The 16,027-nt window shown below is 38.8% G+C and overlaps 1 protein-coding gene across 2 annotated transcripts in view; it reads right to left on the reverse strand.

Annotated features, from left to right (window-relative positions):
* fermt2 (FERM domain containing kindlin 2) overlaps positions 1–16,027 on the reverse strand; it is a 153,426-nt gene that overhangs the window by 71,704 nt on the left and 65,695 nt on the right. For both annotated transcript variants that reach the window (XM_020920599.2, XM_020920598.2), the window contains exon 3: positions 14,384–14,617. In XM_020920599.2, the coding sequence (XP_020776258.1) occupies positions 14,384–14,617 (234 nt within the window). The remainder of the gene's footprint in view (positions 1–14,383; positions 14,618–16,027) is intronic.

The following is a 16,027-nucleotide window of genomic DNA, read 5'->3' on the forward strand; positions in this document are numbered from 1 at the left end:
CATTCTGTGTTGGCAACGATTCCCGAGATCGAGGATTTAAACCTGTAACAAAGAGAATGTTTGGTGAATTTTATCAAGGGGAAAGAGGTTATTGCCCTTCTTCCTACAGGATTTGGTGCATTACATACGTCACGACCAAATAGCAGCGACTGGTTAAATAAAAAAGTACCCGCCTACTGTCACGCGAACGAACCTAATGCTGCGAGGTCAGTTAGTTTCCACAAAGTGAAACTGGCTGATGAATCAGGCTAGGTCTTAAATATTATTTTTATCTGAATTGCATTATTACGATGACAACAGGGAGCAATCGCTTTGTGTTGCATTTTTGTATGAAAAGCGCTCTATAAATAAAGTTTGTTGTTGGGGGATCTTTGCAACGCCAAATCCTTCAAGTTATGAATCCTTATGTTTGTACGCTCAAAATAGAAAGTTAAAACCCTACTTCGGAAGATTCTCCATGGAGATCAGACTGTATAAATAAAAATGGACACTGGAAGGTGTACCAAATAAAAAAGTAAGCATGGACGTGATTCGGCTCCATCGACTCTAGTTCCAATGTACTTTCTACTGAAAAACAGTTGTCCCTCTCGCTGCAACTGCTGTTTTTGTGGTAAAATGTTTGTATTAACCCACTCTGTGATCCTGATCGTTTTATTTCAACATTTCATCCATAAATCAAGATATTCACATTAATAACAGACAAATTAGGCACCTTCTTTCCCTGAGATCAATTCCACTAGCGTTGATTGACGGTGTTGCCAAGGACCCGCTCAGGTCCCAGCAGGAAGGGGGCGTAACCTTCAACAACCTCACTCTGGATTGGCCCTTTGGTTGCTACGATGCACTCGGGTTTCCAAATATGGGTCTAGGCTCCAAATTCACCACTATAACCGCAAGTCTCGATGAGCTTCATTTGACTGAATCCGAACGCTATGAACGCCGTCACACTTACTCGGCCCACTTCTATCTACAGTGTATAAAATATATGTATACATTTTATGCCATTCTGAGAAGTATTATAAGACGAAACAAAGAGCAGGAGCAGTAAATAAGAGTCAGGTTTGTGGAGATGCAAGCCGGCTCATAGTAAGCGTGCACGTTTCTCAGTTTATCATTGTAATAACTCCAAAAACAAGCTTTTAATTTTGTCAATTTGTTTTTTATTTGGCTATAAGTCCCACGGTGCTTTAACCTTTAAGTGACACCAGTCTGTACTGCGCTGCTGACTTTTCCCACAGCGTAAGAATATTGAGTCTAATCACAGTCAGGCACAGTCACTTTAGGAGGACGTGTTTTTCCCCTAGAGTCCAGTCATGGGTTAGTCAGGACAAACAGGGACGAATCACACCAAATGTAGAAAAGCTTGCACCAAAAACAAGCAAAAAGTAGGGCAATAACATAGTTTTCAATTAAAGGTACTTTTCTGGTTGAGCACTGAGTGAATTCTGGAGGGTCCTGAGCTTTCACAGACCTGGAGTTGTGTTTTGTTTCATTCATATGTGTCTGCTTAACCTTTTATTATTAGTCTGTTTACATTTCCAAGCCTAAATATGCAGGATTTGTGTGTTAAACATGTGTGAATGAAATGAAACATGACTCCAGGTCTGTTTGCGATGAGGAAACTACGTTATAACAGCTCAGAAAACAGAATAATATGGGTCCAATTATGTATTTGTTTAATCAATTACAGCAATAATCATGATTTCATTTAATACTGGATTAATTGCACAGATCTAGTACAGTACACACCACAGAACACCCAGGGCCGGGGGGCTGTGTTGTGGTTGTGTCAGCCCCAGCACGTGCGCTCGGTTCGGGATAGAATATGAGTCTGCAGCTGCCTGGAGCCTGGGAGAGGGACAGAGGGAGAATTCGACTGGACTTTAACTGGACTGTTGAAGATTTTATGTGCACCGCTATGTTACACGGTGAGTTAGAAGACATGTGGTGCAGATCAAATAAAACTACTAACAATAGCAGTGTGCAATATGGCAAAACGTCAGCTTTTTCTCAGTGTTCATGTGTGACAACTTCAGTTTTATTACAGCTGATCAGATCATAAATGACCTGCTTCGTCTGAGCGCTCACACTTCTCTGGGATTTCTTAAACCTGCCTGTCAGTCACTCAGAGCCTGACAGAAGCGAATCAACAAACGTAACCAATGTAACTATGGTTCTATGAAGCCTGGATGACTCTGGTGAAAACCTGTGCACGCAGGAAGGGAGTCATTCGGTGTTCGGTCAGGAGAAAGTCTGTGAAAAGTATTGAAAATTAAATACTAACCAATACTACAACTACCAGGTAAGCTAGATACTCATTTGAACTAAAAAAAAGGTTAGATTCACAGGACAGAAATGAACTGAATGATGGAATTCTAATGATTCAGAATGAAAGATCACATAGACTAGTATACGCCCATGGACCACTCTGGAACCTACCTGCACCACTGAGGGATTACACAGTTATAAAACCACATGGGAATGGAAAAAAGCACTACAATTTAATATTGAAAATCCCATTATATTGTCTAAAGAAAGAGTAGAGCAGGGGTGTCCAAACTTTTTTCATCAAGGGCCACATTTCTAAACACAGATGAAGCAGAGGGCCGATCGAGAGGCCATAGACTGGAGCTCAATACAGTGAATAACTGAAATATGTGCATGTTTAACACTTTAGAATGAGCCATGAGTTGTTATTCGCTCTGAAATCCTCAAAACCGCACATTAAATCTTCAATATTGGCTTTATCAAAGTAGATTTTCAAAAAACTTGCAGTAAAAAGTTCATTTTTAATTGATGCAAGGTCATTTGGGCCAATTCACCTGGAAGCCTGAGGGCCAAGAAAAATTTGTCCAAGGGCTGCATTTGGCCCACGGGCCGTAGTTTGGACATGCCTGGTATAGAGTATTGAGTCTATATATCAATTTACACTAGTTAGAACTCCCTAAGATGGTAAGTTAACTAAAATTAAATGCAACAATAAAACACCTGTGTGTATTCTAACTCTCCAAGAACCCTGGAAGTGTGAGTCCGGGCACCAGCCAATCAGCAAAGAGCCATACATTCAGTGTTGGCAACGATTCACGAGATCGAGGATTTAAAGCCCAAACAAAGAGAATGTTTGGTAAATTTAATCAAGGGAAAGACGTTATTGTCCTTCTTCCTACGGGATTTGGGAAAAGCTTAATATACCAGTTAGCCCTGTTAGTGGCGCATTACATATGTCACGACCAAATAGCAGCGATTGCTTGAAAAAAAAGCACCCGCCTACCGTCAAGCGAACGAATCCTAATGCTGCGAGATCAGACGGTTTCTACAAAGTGAAACCGGCTGATGAATCTGGCTAGTACTCTGGTCCAGTGTTACGTAATTACCATTTTCAAATATGTTAAATTAACTCTAAAACAAACTGGACTCATATAAACTCTGGGAAAGCGTTAAAACTGATTCTGTGAGACTCAATTTGACACCACAACCATAACGGATCTGACCACTGAACTTGCCTTTTTCCAGAACTCCCCTGCAAGCAGTGAAGGCCAACCGTGTGGGAACTGTCACACATGTTTTTATTATTACTTTGGAGAGCTGATCAGTTTAAATCAAACTCCCAGATCAGCACCAGGAGCAGACAGAATGTTGGATGTCTTGTCCAAATAGTTGTGCTTTCTTCATGCGAGAATGCGATGAAATCCTGAGCATGACTGGAGCCTATGGAGCAGGTCACATGGTCTGCAACACAACAGCACATGTCTGCCAACTCAGCATCTACTACAACCTGAGAAATAGGAAAACAGAGTGTGCGCTGTAGGGTTGTCACGATACTAAACTTTCAAACCTGCGTACTGTAATTAAAAACACCCTTTCCTTCAGACAATAGAATGTGATTTTCAACATTAAATGATAGTACTATATTTTCTATTCCCAATTATTCTAAAGTCATTCAGGAAAGGTTCATTTCTGTCCTGCAAATGGGACTTTTTTAGTATCGATACCTGCTCAAATGAGTATCTAGTATCGATCTAGGGCACAGGTGTCAAACATAAGGCCCGGGGGCCAGATCCGGCCCTCCAAGACCTTTAATCTGGCCCTCGGCTGATTTTCTACTAAAATATTTTAATTAAATTTTCTATTAAAATATTGGTAATTTTCTGGGCCGCTTAGCATAACAGCATCTCCAGAGCCTCTGTACGTGGCCCCTCCCACCAGAGCAGCACAAATGAAGACTTGTCTCTTTCCAAACGCTCTTAAAGGACGATCGTTTTGACTGTTGACCGTGACACCCTCATCAGAAAAATAACAAAAATGAGAAAAGTGGACACCAAGTGCAGGATTTTCCAAGAAAAATGGACTCGTTCCAATTTGCATAAAAGTTAACGTTAAAACATTGTGTTGAAATTGCATGCAAAGAGTTCATCAATTAAAAAAAGATTTCCGTAATAGATTTGCGTTTCTCTGCACAAATATTTGAACTTATTGCTATTTTTGGGGTATATATGCTATGAGTTTTCTGATCCGGCCCCTTTGGGATCAAAGTAGGTTGGATACGGCCCCCCACCAAAATGAGTTTGACACCCCTGATCTAGGGTGTAGGTTCACATAGGGACGGTGGGGACATGTCACAACCAATATTTGGGGAAGACAAAATAGTTCCTACCAATATTTGCCATTTTATTTTAATACATAAAAGTATACATTTATTCCGATATTTTTCCAAACTCAGTAGTATTAATTTAACACGTTTTAGTTCACGTTTTGTTTATTAGACGTTCGGAGATGCCGCTATTTCATTGGCTGCAACAGAGCGATGTCATTAGTAGGGGTGTAAGAAAATATCGATTCAGTGATATATCGCGATACTTCATTGCGCGATTCTTATAGCGATTCAAAATGTGTCTGAATTCATATCTGAAAGTCATGTTTTTCAGTTCAATTTACTGTTCTCATGATTTAAAAATTAAATAAATTGTATTTCAGTCAATTTTGTTCTTATGAATGCTACTACATAATTATCGATAAATCACAGTATCATCCTTTGTTTTAGTATCAGGTTATATTGAATCGTGATAGGCATATCGTGATGTGTATCGTATCGTCAGATTCACGGCAATGCACACCCCAGGTCATTAGTGGAGAAACTAAACTGGGGAAGCGGCAGGACAGGGCCAGCACCTGAAGACGGCAGCTTGAGCAGGCGTGAGTGAAGACGCTGCGCAACAATCTTTAAAAAACTTTTCAAAAGGAACTTACTTGGCTTCACCTTCAATTAAACTTGCCTTATAATGAGTCGCAGTGGAAAAGGAGCGACTATTACCACAAGTGCACCTCCCAAAATGAGCAATACTCGTGGAAAAATGTACGGACATGACCTCACAAATATCTCATCACCAACAAGCAAAGGGAAATCTGCTACAAACTTCTACATCGCAGTACAAGAACAATGGACACAAACTGTACATTTGGCGAACTGAAAAATGAAACCACCTCTCACTTATTCAATGCGCAAGACCCCAATAATGCAGCGGTTGTATTTTATAAGCTAATGTTATTTGTTATCTGGAATGTTTTTCTGTTGCACAAGAACAATTTTGAAAAAGGAAAAGCTGATAATGTCCCCACCAAAGCTGTGACCAAACCTACGCCCTTGGTTTTGATAGTAATTTTGGCATTGATTAGTATCTGATTTTCGATAATTTTGACAACATTCAGTCACAATTATTATAAAAACTGGCCATATCTATGCAGCAACACTTTAGAAATGGAATACAGATGTGTTGTGTCCCCGTTCCATAAAAAAACTTTTAGATTGCATTTGATTTTCAATACTTTTGACAGTCCTATTCCTGACCGAACACTGAAGGATTTTCATTTACTTTACGATACTAAACTTTCAAACTCGCTTTCGATGCTGTAATTAAAAACACTCTTTATTACCTCCGCCAACGAGGTTATGTTTTTGCCGGCGTTTGTCTGTTTATTTGTTTGTTTGTTTGTTTGTCTGTTAGCAACATAACTCAAAAAGTTATGGACCGATTTTGATGAAATTTTCAGGATTTGTTGGAAATGTGAAAAGAAAGAACTGATTTCATTTTGGGGGTGATCCGGAAGAAATCCTGGATTCTGGATCACTTTGAAATTTTAGTTAACATTGTGGTAAATGGGGCCAAAAATTTTGTTTCTCAATATCTCGGTTAATTATTGACCAAACCCCATGAAATTTGACTCAGGGATGGACAATGGGATCCTCTTTCATATTCCAAAGGCTGATCCGGATCTGATCCAGAAGACTGATTTTATCGCAATTTATATAAAAAAATGGGGGTAGTCCTTGGCGGAGGTCTGCGCTCTCTGAAAGCTTTTCTAGTTTAACATATAAACATGAACATTAAATAATAGTACTTTCTTTTCTATTCCCATGTGGCCTTATATCTGTGTGGTATCGATTAGTAGTAGACGTTTTTATTCGGTCGTTATGCAGGACTACAAAACAAAACAGAGACTACAGCCCCACGGATCATGACCGAAAGGGTTTAGGCTGAAGTAAAAAGTACTTACAAAGCCAAAACCTCTTAAACAGTGACAGAAATCCAAGAAAGAACGTGGCATATGAACAGCGAGTTTGCATTTACAATTTCACTTACAACACTTACGACATCATTCATTCATTCCAGAGCTCTATATCTTGCAAAAACATTATGCTTTATACTCTTTTTTTTTTTTCTTAAAAGCTTCTACGGTGTTACACTTTTTTAGAAATCATCACTCAGATTGTTCCATAAACTAACCCCTCTAACAGAAATACAGTCACTTATCTTTTTCTTTTTAGGTCTTATCTTCATTTTTTAAAGATATCAGCTTTGTTTTCGTTTATGTTCGCACAAACCAACAATAATGACAAAGAAAGCACAAAATTCCTCGTCCACGATCACATCAAAACAAAATGATTAGTATCTGATTTTTGACAATGCTAGTGCCAACAATAATGTAATAAAAAGTCCAACATTCAGTTAGAATTATTATAAATATCGGTCAAATCTATGGAGTAACACTTTAGAAAGAGCGTACAGGTGTGTTGTGACCCCATTCGATAAAAGCTTTTACAGGTACACCACTCCCAACTTGTAACTTATAACCGTGAGGGAGTGGAAGGGAAAAGGCCAAAGAGTCACGGGGTCAGGGAAAAGTAGGCGTGTCACTCAGGGGTCATCGGGGTCAAATGTTTGTGGTGTTTCTCATTGAACAGTTTGGAGCCAGTGAGTGCGTATACATGCACATCAATAACCCGGTTATGATCGGGTTTTTTGAGTATCCCGGTTTCTTGATGGTGCATGTATACGCAGTAACCCGGTTTCAGTAACCCGGTTATGGCAGTATCCCGGTTATTAGAAACCGGGTTACTGTAGCTGGTTTATTCCGATAGTAACCGGGTTACTTGTGGCATGTAAACGCAGTACCCCGGTTACTGCAACATAAAGTTGAGTGCGCATGCGTCCAAAAGACACTTTCCAGCCTCTCAACACAACAGTAGTGACATAAATAAATTGACCAACATAAATAAAGTGACCAAACGAGTGAAATGACTGTAAAATAAAGAGCTGCGCTAAACCTGCACACGTACAATCTGCACTCGTACGACCTGCACTCGTGTGACGCTGAAAAAGCTAAAACATGAACTATCTCCTATACAACACACGCACGGAACACACTTACCATCATTAGCGCCTCTTCTGTCACAGAAATAACACACATAATCCACAGAGTCGTGTCATTTAGTCCAAAAGAAACTGATCGCATCAGCGGCGCAAGGAGCGAGTTGTTTTTATCGCCGCTAACAGTTTATGCTAATTAGCCAAACGGTCTTAAGTTTCGTTTCTGTAAAACGTAAACAAATGTGATCACAGCTGAATTATCTGATCAAACGGGCTGATGTGTCTATAGTGTTTATGGTTTATATGTTGTAAAGTTGAGTTTATTTATGCAGAAGATTTTAATGAAGAATCTGCACAGTGGATTGTGGGAGATCTCGTAGCTCCTTAGCTTCTTATGCTAAAGGAGCTCACGGTTTGTATTTTTCCTGGTTTATGAAATTGATTTAAGTTAATTTTTGCGCCTGCGCATTTGTAAGATTATGTCAAGAAACCGGGATACTCCATTTGATCATGTACACGCGGATATGAGTGTCCCGGTTTCTCAGTGCGCATGTAAACGCAGTAACCCGAATACTGACATAACCGGGATATGGCTAATAACCGGGTTACTGATGTGCATGTATACGCACTCAGTGTCACCGCTCAAGACAGTATTCATTACTTTTCATCAATGACATATTTTTTTTGACTTAAACGTGCATTCTGTAACTTTTCCGGTGGAGAGTCTGTCAAATCCTTGTCTCACAGTGTGGAACTGAACTTTTCTATCGACATGGAGACCAAACCACATCAAGTTACAGGTCAGATCTGTGGAGAGGCGACCCCGCTTACAGTCAGAATATGTTTTTTTTTTTTTTTTTCTGTTCATGAGCTGTAAAAACAACTCTAACTGACTAAATGTAAGGTAGAGCTGTTTAATGTCACACTGTGGAACATTCCAAGCAAAGCAATGACATCTCCATGGAAACAAGCGGCTGACGAACCCCCAAACCAAACCGTTACACAGTGCAACTAAATAAACTAAATAAGAATATATCTTAAAGGGACAGTCCGGAATTTTGTAGCCAGAGTGTTGGAGACGTGTGGAGACACTTTTTAAAATATTCCATCCAGTCCTTGTATTTGCAGAGGTCGCTGGTGCTAGACTAGTGCATGTCAATGGCCATAGTTATCCTGCCACTAAAAACAGTCTTACCCACTCCACAAAACACCCGAAGCAAAACTATTATTACACCAGACTGTCCATGTAAATGTCTGTGTTGATAGAATCATTTCAGAAGTAAAACCGACCTTGCATTTGAAGGATTTATGTCTGAGCAGCAGCAGCGATTTGTACTTCTGATAGAAAGCTCGGCGGCGGCGGACTGATATATGAGAAAATAGTCCGTCTACATGCGACGATTCATGCGATGCAAGGTTAGTTTTAGTTCAAACATTATTCTATCAACACAGACATTTACATTGACAGTCTGGTGTAATAATAGATTTGCTTCAGGTGTTTTGTGGAGTGGTTAGGACTGTTTTTAGTGGCAGGATAACTATGGCCATTGACATGCACTAGTCTAGCACCAGCGACCTCTGCAAATACAAGGACTGGATGGAATATTTTAAAAAAGTGTCTCCACACGTCTCCAACACTCTGGCTCACGAGGAAATGACTATGTCCAAAATTCTGGACTGTCCCTTTAATAAAATGTGTCGTGGCCCAGAACAGGCATCAGCTCTTGAGGTCAAAATGAGTCCACTGCTTTTTTTTCCTTTTGTCCAGTAATCGGGAAGTGCGCTGTTAGCATGCTAGTGGTTGCTGCATTGCCGTGAAGGCAAAAAAAAAACTTGACTGTGGCCTCTGAAAGTCGGGGTTATGGTGAATAATTAGGATAACTTTGGACCACAGCAAACTAGTTCTGTTTTTAAGACAGTAAAAATAACAGTTTTGTTGACAAAAACAATTACAAAAAGTTGACGTTTTGTCTGTTAAAAGTATTTATAAGCTCTTTTAAACTCATCGTGGTGAATAATTCGGATAACTTTGGACCACAGCAAACCAGTTCTGTTTTTAAGACTGTAAAAATCACATACTTTTGTTGACTAAAACAAGTTGATGTTTTGTCCGTGAAAAGTACTTAACCCTTACATACTGCTAATTTCTTAAGCTTTCACAATGTGGTCCAGGTCAAATTTGGCCCAGACCAAGAATTCCCTTACAGTAAGTGTCTATACCAAATAAATAGACTGTCCCACATCAATAAATATATGTAATACATAAATATAATGTTTCAGAGAGCAGGAAGAGCATATTTTTGTAAGTTTTACGACACTCGTTTTTTGAGAAAAACATCTACTATCACACAGTATCATGTCCTGTTTTACAAAACAAATAAAAACATAAAAGCCAATATGATGATGATATTTATTACATTTGAAACTGACATGAATAGTCTGTTGGAATTTATAATATAACCATTTTTATCCACTGCAGCCCTTATGCTTATTTCAAACTAGTCAATGCATTCAAAGCAGTGGTATATAAACGTATAACATTTTGTGTATTTTGGCAAAATTTTGGAAAAGTCATCAAATTTCAGGATCAAAGAATGATGTTTAGGGTATTTTTACTACTGTTGAATGTCAAAATGAGTCAAAATTTACCCGAATAGTATGTAAGGGTTAAATATTCCAGTGTCTCGAAGCTACATCTCGACTAAAACAGGGAATCCACTTCAGTCCGCATCTCATTTTGTTGCAGGAATGCCCGGACTGCTAATCAATGACCATTTGTCCGAAAAGCCCTTATTACCACTTCCTAAAAAGTCCAGGCGTAAAGCTAAAAGCAGCGTTTGTCTCCATTTGAAATCTGCCCCAGACAGATAAGGCGTGTTGACCAAACAGAACACACACACACACACATAACACAGAGAGAATGCGCAGGTCACGGGGAGGACGCCATTGTTTACCGTTCCACAACCTTGCCCAAAATAGTACAGTGGGGGACTTCGGCTTTCCTTATGATAAAATGTAAAGAAATGTAAATTCAGAGCAGCCAAGGCCCACAGGTTCGGTTCATTTTGATGTTTTTTTTCTTTTGTTTGTGTGATTAGTACGTGCTTGGCTCGCTTTGGCCCGAGGAGGAAGGCGGTACTGAAAGGTGCCAGGTCTGATAAAGTGAGACCAAGAGCAATAGGGACTAATGGAAAACACCTATTAAAGCCGTGCCCCCATATGGACTGGACACAAGTGTGGTCAAAAAAAAAAAGGTTTTGGCCGACAATCTGTCTAAGGAAAATACACAAACAAAATATGAGACAAATGACTCGTAGACTGAAGGTCAAACCCTGGTAGGACTGTCACGATAATTATTATATTGACTTATCGTTCAAACATGAAAGACGCAAATATACACTATCGGTCAAAAGTTTTAGAACACCCTAATTTTTCCAGTTATTTATTGCAATTCAAGTCGTGCAAATCCAATGAAGAACTTGAAATGGTACAACAGTAAATAGTAAAAAACTGGAAAAACTGGTGTTCTAAAACTTTTGAGTAGTAGTGTATTTTGTAGGGGTGTGAATCTTTAAGTCTCTGGTGATTCGATCCGATTTCGATTATTGGTGTACCTATTCGATCCAAAAATGATTCCTCGACTCTAAAACTATTCTTGATTGTAAAACTATTCTAAATTAAATTCTGAAGCTACAGTAATTTTGATTCATTTTTATCATTGAGGTCTCGATTTGGTTCAAAACTATTCTCAATTCTAAAATGATTTGTGATTCTAAAACTATTCTTAATTCAATTCTGAAGCTATTTTTAATAAATTTGTATTAATTTTCATTATTGGGGTCAGGGTTCAGTTCAAAACGATTCTTGATTCTAAAACGATTCTTGATTCTAAAACTATTCTTGATTTTAAAATGATTCTTGATTCTAAAACTATTCTTAATTCTAAAACGATTCTTAATTCAATTCTGAAGCTATTTTTAATATTTTTTTAAATTAATTTTCATTATTGGGGTCAGGGTTCAGTTCAAAACGATTCTTGATTCTAAAACAATTCTTGATTCTAAAACTATTCTTAATTCTAAAACGATTCTTGATTTTAAAATGATTCTTGATTCTAAAACGATTCTTAATTCAATTCTGTAAGTCATTTTTCATTCAAAAACAAAGATCATTTATTACACATATTTCAAATTCCCTGTTGTAACAATCCTTTATGGCAACTGTACATCTATACAAAATAGAATTGCCAGGCAAGAATCTGATACACATATTTTCTAATACATTTTAAAGTCTATTTTCGATTCCAGACCCCCTCATATTTTGGGGCTATTTTATTTATTTTTTTGCCATTTTTATGTAGTAACTCGAGGTGAGACCAAACAGTTTCCAAAAGACAAGACGAGACAATAGTGGGAGATTTTGACATGATTTCTAATAAATAAATTCAATCCAGTTCCCGATTTTGGCCTCACCATTTTTTATCCAATCCAAATGTAAATACATGAGGGAAAAAAACTCTCTCAAGATCATTTTCAGCATGTGTGCACAATCCTGGAGCAGTTTTTTCTCATGAGATCTTGTGGCACGAGATCTTGTCTCATCTCTTGTAATAATGTAAGATTTGATCAGTAGAGGGTGGAATAAATGACTGTTAAGGCTAATTATCGGTTCATTCTGCCCTTTAGTGGTTGCTCCTCAGGCTTCTTAATAATACCATCTATTTAAAAATGGTTTACTGGGATTATCTTTGTTTTGTGACAGTGGCATAAGTAGTTTCAATATTATCGTTTATCGCTGTATTTCTCTGTAGCGACATATCGTGCATCAGAATTTGTTATTGTGACAGGCCTACATACCGGTCTGATATATGGGCCAAACCGCAGCCCATCTTTAGTCCATTCTGCTTACATAACATTCAAAGAACTGGTTATAAAGCAGCTGGATCCAACAAAGCTCTTGAAAATGATTTGCAGAGCGTGTAACCTTTGTAATGTTCGTTCTGCCGGAGCATGCGGCTGCTTTACAAACTGAAAAGATTGTAAAGCGTGGAATTTTAGTGAACTGTCAAAGTATTTTACAGTCGCCCATTATTCATTTACTCAGCCACACTTTGCGATTGTTAAGATACTTCTAAAGCCACAGCTGCCTAGGGACAGACTATTAGTCACTGATGTGGCTGTTATTCTGCTCCAACTGCGCAGGGACACAACGTCAGCATTTAAAGCGCGGGGTATTATGCATTTTTTGAGCTCTCTACCATGTTATAAAGTTATTCCCTCATCAAAAACATGCCTGAAGAGGTTTTAGATGTCATCCAAGCATGTTTCAGTAATTTAGAGATCTCTCCTGGGCCATATTTGAACCCATAAGATGGGTAAATACAAGTGCTGTCAAACAATTAAAATAAATAAATAAACAGATTAATCATGATTTCGAAATACGATTAATCACTATTAACTGCACTGCATGCTGATTGAGTTGAACAGTAAACTTTCTAATTTGATGCATTTTATTTTGTTTTTTCAAAAATATTGTATTTAATTAGTAGTAGTGCTGTCAAAAATATCACGTTCTTAATAAGTTAATGCAAAACAATTTCAACAAGGTTTTTTTTTATAAATTTTTTTTATCCCAAACTCGTTTTTTCATAAACTATGGTCACTGCTGAAATGTTAGAAAAACTACAGGATCCGGCAGTAAACAGGAAGCAAAACAATTTGTAAGAAACTGAGAAGCCCTGTCAGGTGCGCTGACGTTATTCACACAAGGAAAACACTAAATAAACTCCACTCCAAAACATACAGCAAATCCGCGCTGATCTTCAATAAGTAGAGACAGAGACAGAAGTTCTCTTCCGGCTGTTTTTACTGCTTCAAGCTGTTGTTACATCCATAAACTCACGGAGGAGCGCACATCATAAAAGGACTCATATCTGTCTCACTGTTTAATAGATACTTCTGCCGCTGGACTTATTTTCTCTGCTAAAGCGTTAGCACCGCTGCGCGACATGTAAACAAACAGCACCGTGTAATGACATCATCGCCCTTACCACAGCAAACAAATACAGTCACAAACACAGTTACAATAAAACTACATTTCCACAAAGCAAACCACTTTTCTATGTTGATAAGAGCATTAAAATGATTATTCAAGGGACAAAAATGTGTGATTAATTGCGAGTTAACTATGAACTTCATGAGATTAATCGCGATAAATTTTTTAATTGATTGACAGCACTAATTATTACATAAATCTAAATGTGTTATATTACAGCCCAACTGGTTATAATTTAAGTCTGCAGATTGTATTTCATAATGAATCTGTGTGGGACTGATCTACGTTAATTTGCTGAAGATGCGTCCACAATTGCATCATCCACATCCATTTGTTTTGATTAATCGTACGTGTTGACGCGTGATACAAAACTGTACACGACAACTTCACAAACCCGGTGTGATGTGCAGTAGCAGGACGCACGCTGATGATCTGTTGTGTGTTAGGAGTTAATGCCCCATACAAGAACTTATTTCTCTGTCTAATGAAGCTTACTGAGCGATAAATATTTTCAAAAGTTAAATAAACTTTCATCCATCTCCTCGCAGAACAACACACTCCTCACTATGAAAACACAGCGCTGCCCCTCAACCCTGCCCGCGGCCGTTACGTCACGCCTCTCCGTCTGCAGCAGAACCGAACATTCGATCCGGAACAAATCCATAAATCTCGTCTGTACTCACTGAAGGTCTTGCAGATGTCGGACACGGCCTTGAAGACTCGGTCGGAGAAGTTGACTTTGACCTTCATGTGCTTCATGTTGGGCAGCTGCAGGCGGAGGAGCTTGTGCTGGGGGGTGAAGAGCAGACGAGCGTCCGCCTGGATCCCGTACTTGTCCAGGGTCCAGTGGGTCTTCAGCAGCCATGTTTTCTTCTTCTCCCACCACAGGGCGTGATCCGACCAGTCCTTCTTTACATCTGCAAAACATCAGGACCGTACAAGGGTTAAATGTGATATATAGTGTTTGTTTTTTTTTTCTCTTTTTCTGGTAAAAAGGTGGAATCAAAGACAGCAAAGGTATTTCAGCAGCAGGTTTTATAAAAAGTTATCCAGCTTTTTCAGTTCCAATAGCAATTCTGATACTTTAGGTTTAAAAGTGGATGTCATTGATTTGCCTGGAATGTTACACAGTGTGACATTAAACAGCTCTACTTTGCATTTATTCAATTACAGGTGGTTTTATAGCTCAAAAATACTTAGAAATACCTAGAAAAACAGGCATTCCGACTTTGAGCGGGGTCACCTCTCCACAGATCTGACCTGTAACACTTATTCTTATTTATTTGTAAAGGGACAGCACATATTAATGAACATGTGAAATGTAAATATGTAAAGATTATAGCCAGCGTGGCCATCTTCAGTCCCTCGGCAGGTTGATGTGAAATCATCTACAGCAGAGGTGTCAAACATACGGCCCAGGAGCCGGCCCTTCAAGACCTTTAATCTGGCCCTCAGATTTTCTACTAAAATATTTTAATTATATTTTCTATTAAAATACTGATAATTTTCTGCGCCTCTTAGCATAGCAGCGTCTCCAGCGTCTCTGTGCGTGGCCCCTCCCACCAGAGCAGCACAAATGAAAACTTGTTTTGACTGTTGACCGTGACTCCCTCATCAGAAAAATGTCAAAAATGAGAAAAGTGGAGCCGAGTGCAGGATTTTACAAGAAAAATGGACTTATTCCTATTTTCCTATTACAAGTTAATGTTAAAACATTGCGTTGAATTGCATTTTTCTTAAAATTTCAGGTTGTTCATAATATTATAAAAGAAAGACTTCATCAATTAAAAAAGATTTCTGTAATAGATTTGTGTTTCTCTGCAAAAATATTTGAACTTATTGCTATTTTTGGGGTATATATGCCACGGGGTTTCTGACAACAACAACATCTAACAACATTACAGGTTATAGGTTATTTTTTCAGACCAAGAGTTTGTTTTTCATACTTGACAGTTTCGACTGCTCAGAGTCGTCATGTGATGTTGCTGTGTCGATTTAAACAGGATTTGGCGCTGTCTTCGTACCGGTGGAGGCAGGACGACAGCGCCATCTGCAGTCCAACTTCCCCAGGACAGTATCCCAGGTGTGTGAGAGTAAAAAAGTCCCCTCGCCCCGGTTTATTGTTCCGTGGGCAAGTTTCTGCATTTCGATTGCCTCTTTAATCCAGCGACAGTGTTTGTTTTCCTCTGTCCCAAGGATGTTTGCTCCGTCCCAGTCCATAATGTGGTTCTTTCTTTTACAGTGGACAGAAACGGACGATTTGAGTTGTTCCTATTCCGCTTTGTGTTTTGTTGCTCGTGTGCACACCTTCACGGTTTTCTTCTCGC

Source organism: Boleophthalmus pectinirostris, unplaced genomic scaffold (assembly GCF_026225935.1).
Source record: "Boleophthalmus pectinirostris isolate CB_2022bp ecotype Guang Dong unplaced genomic scaffold, ASM2622593v1 HiC_scaffold_10, whole genome shotgun sequence".
NCBI classification, from domain to species: Eukaryota; Metazoa; Chordata; class Actinopteri; order Gobiiformes; family Gobiidae; genus Boleophthalmus; species Boleophthalmus pectinirostris.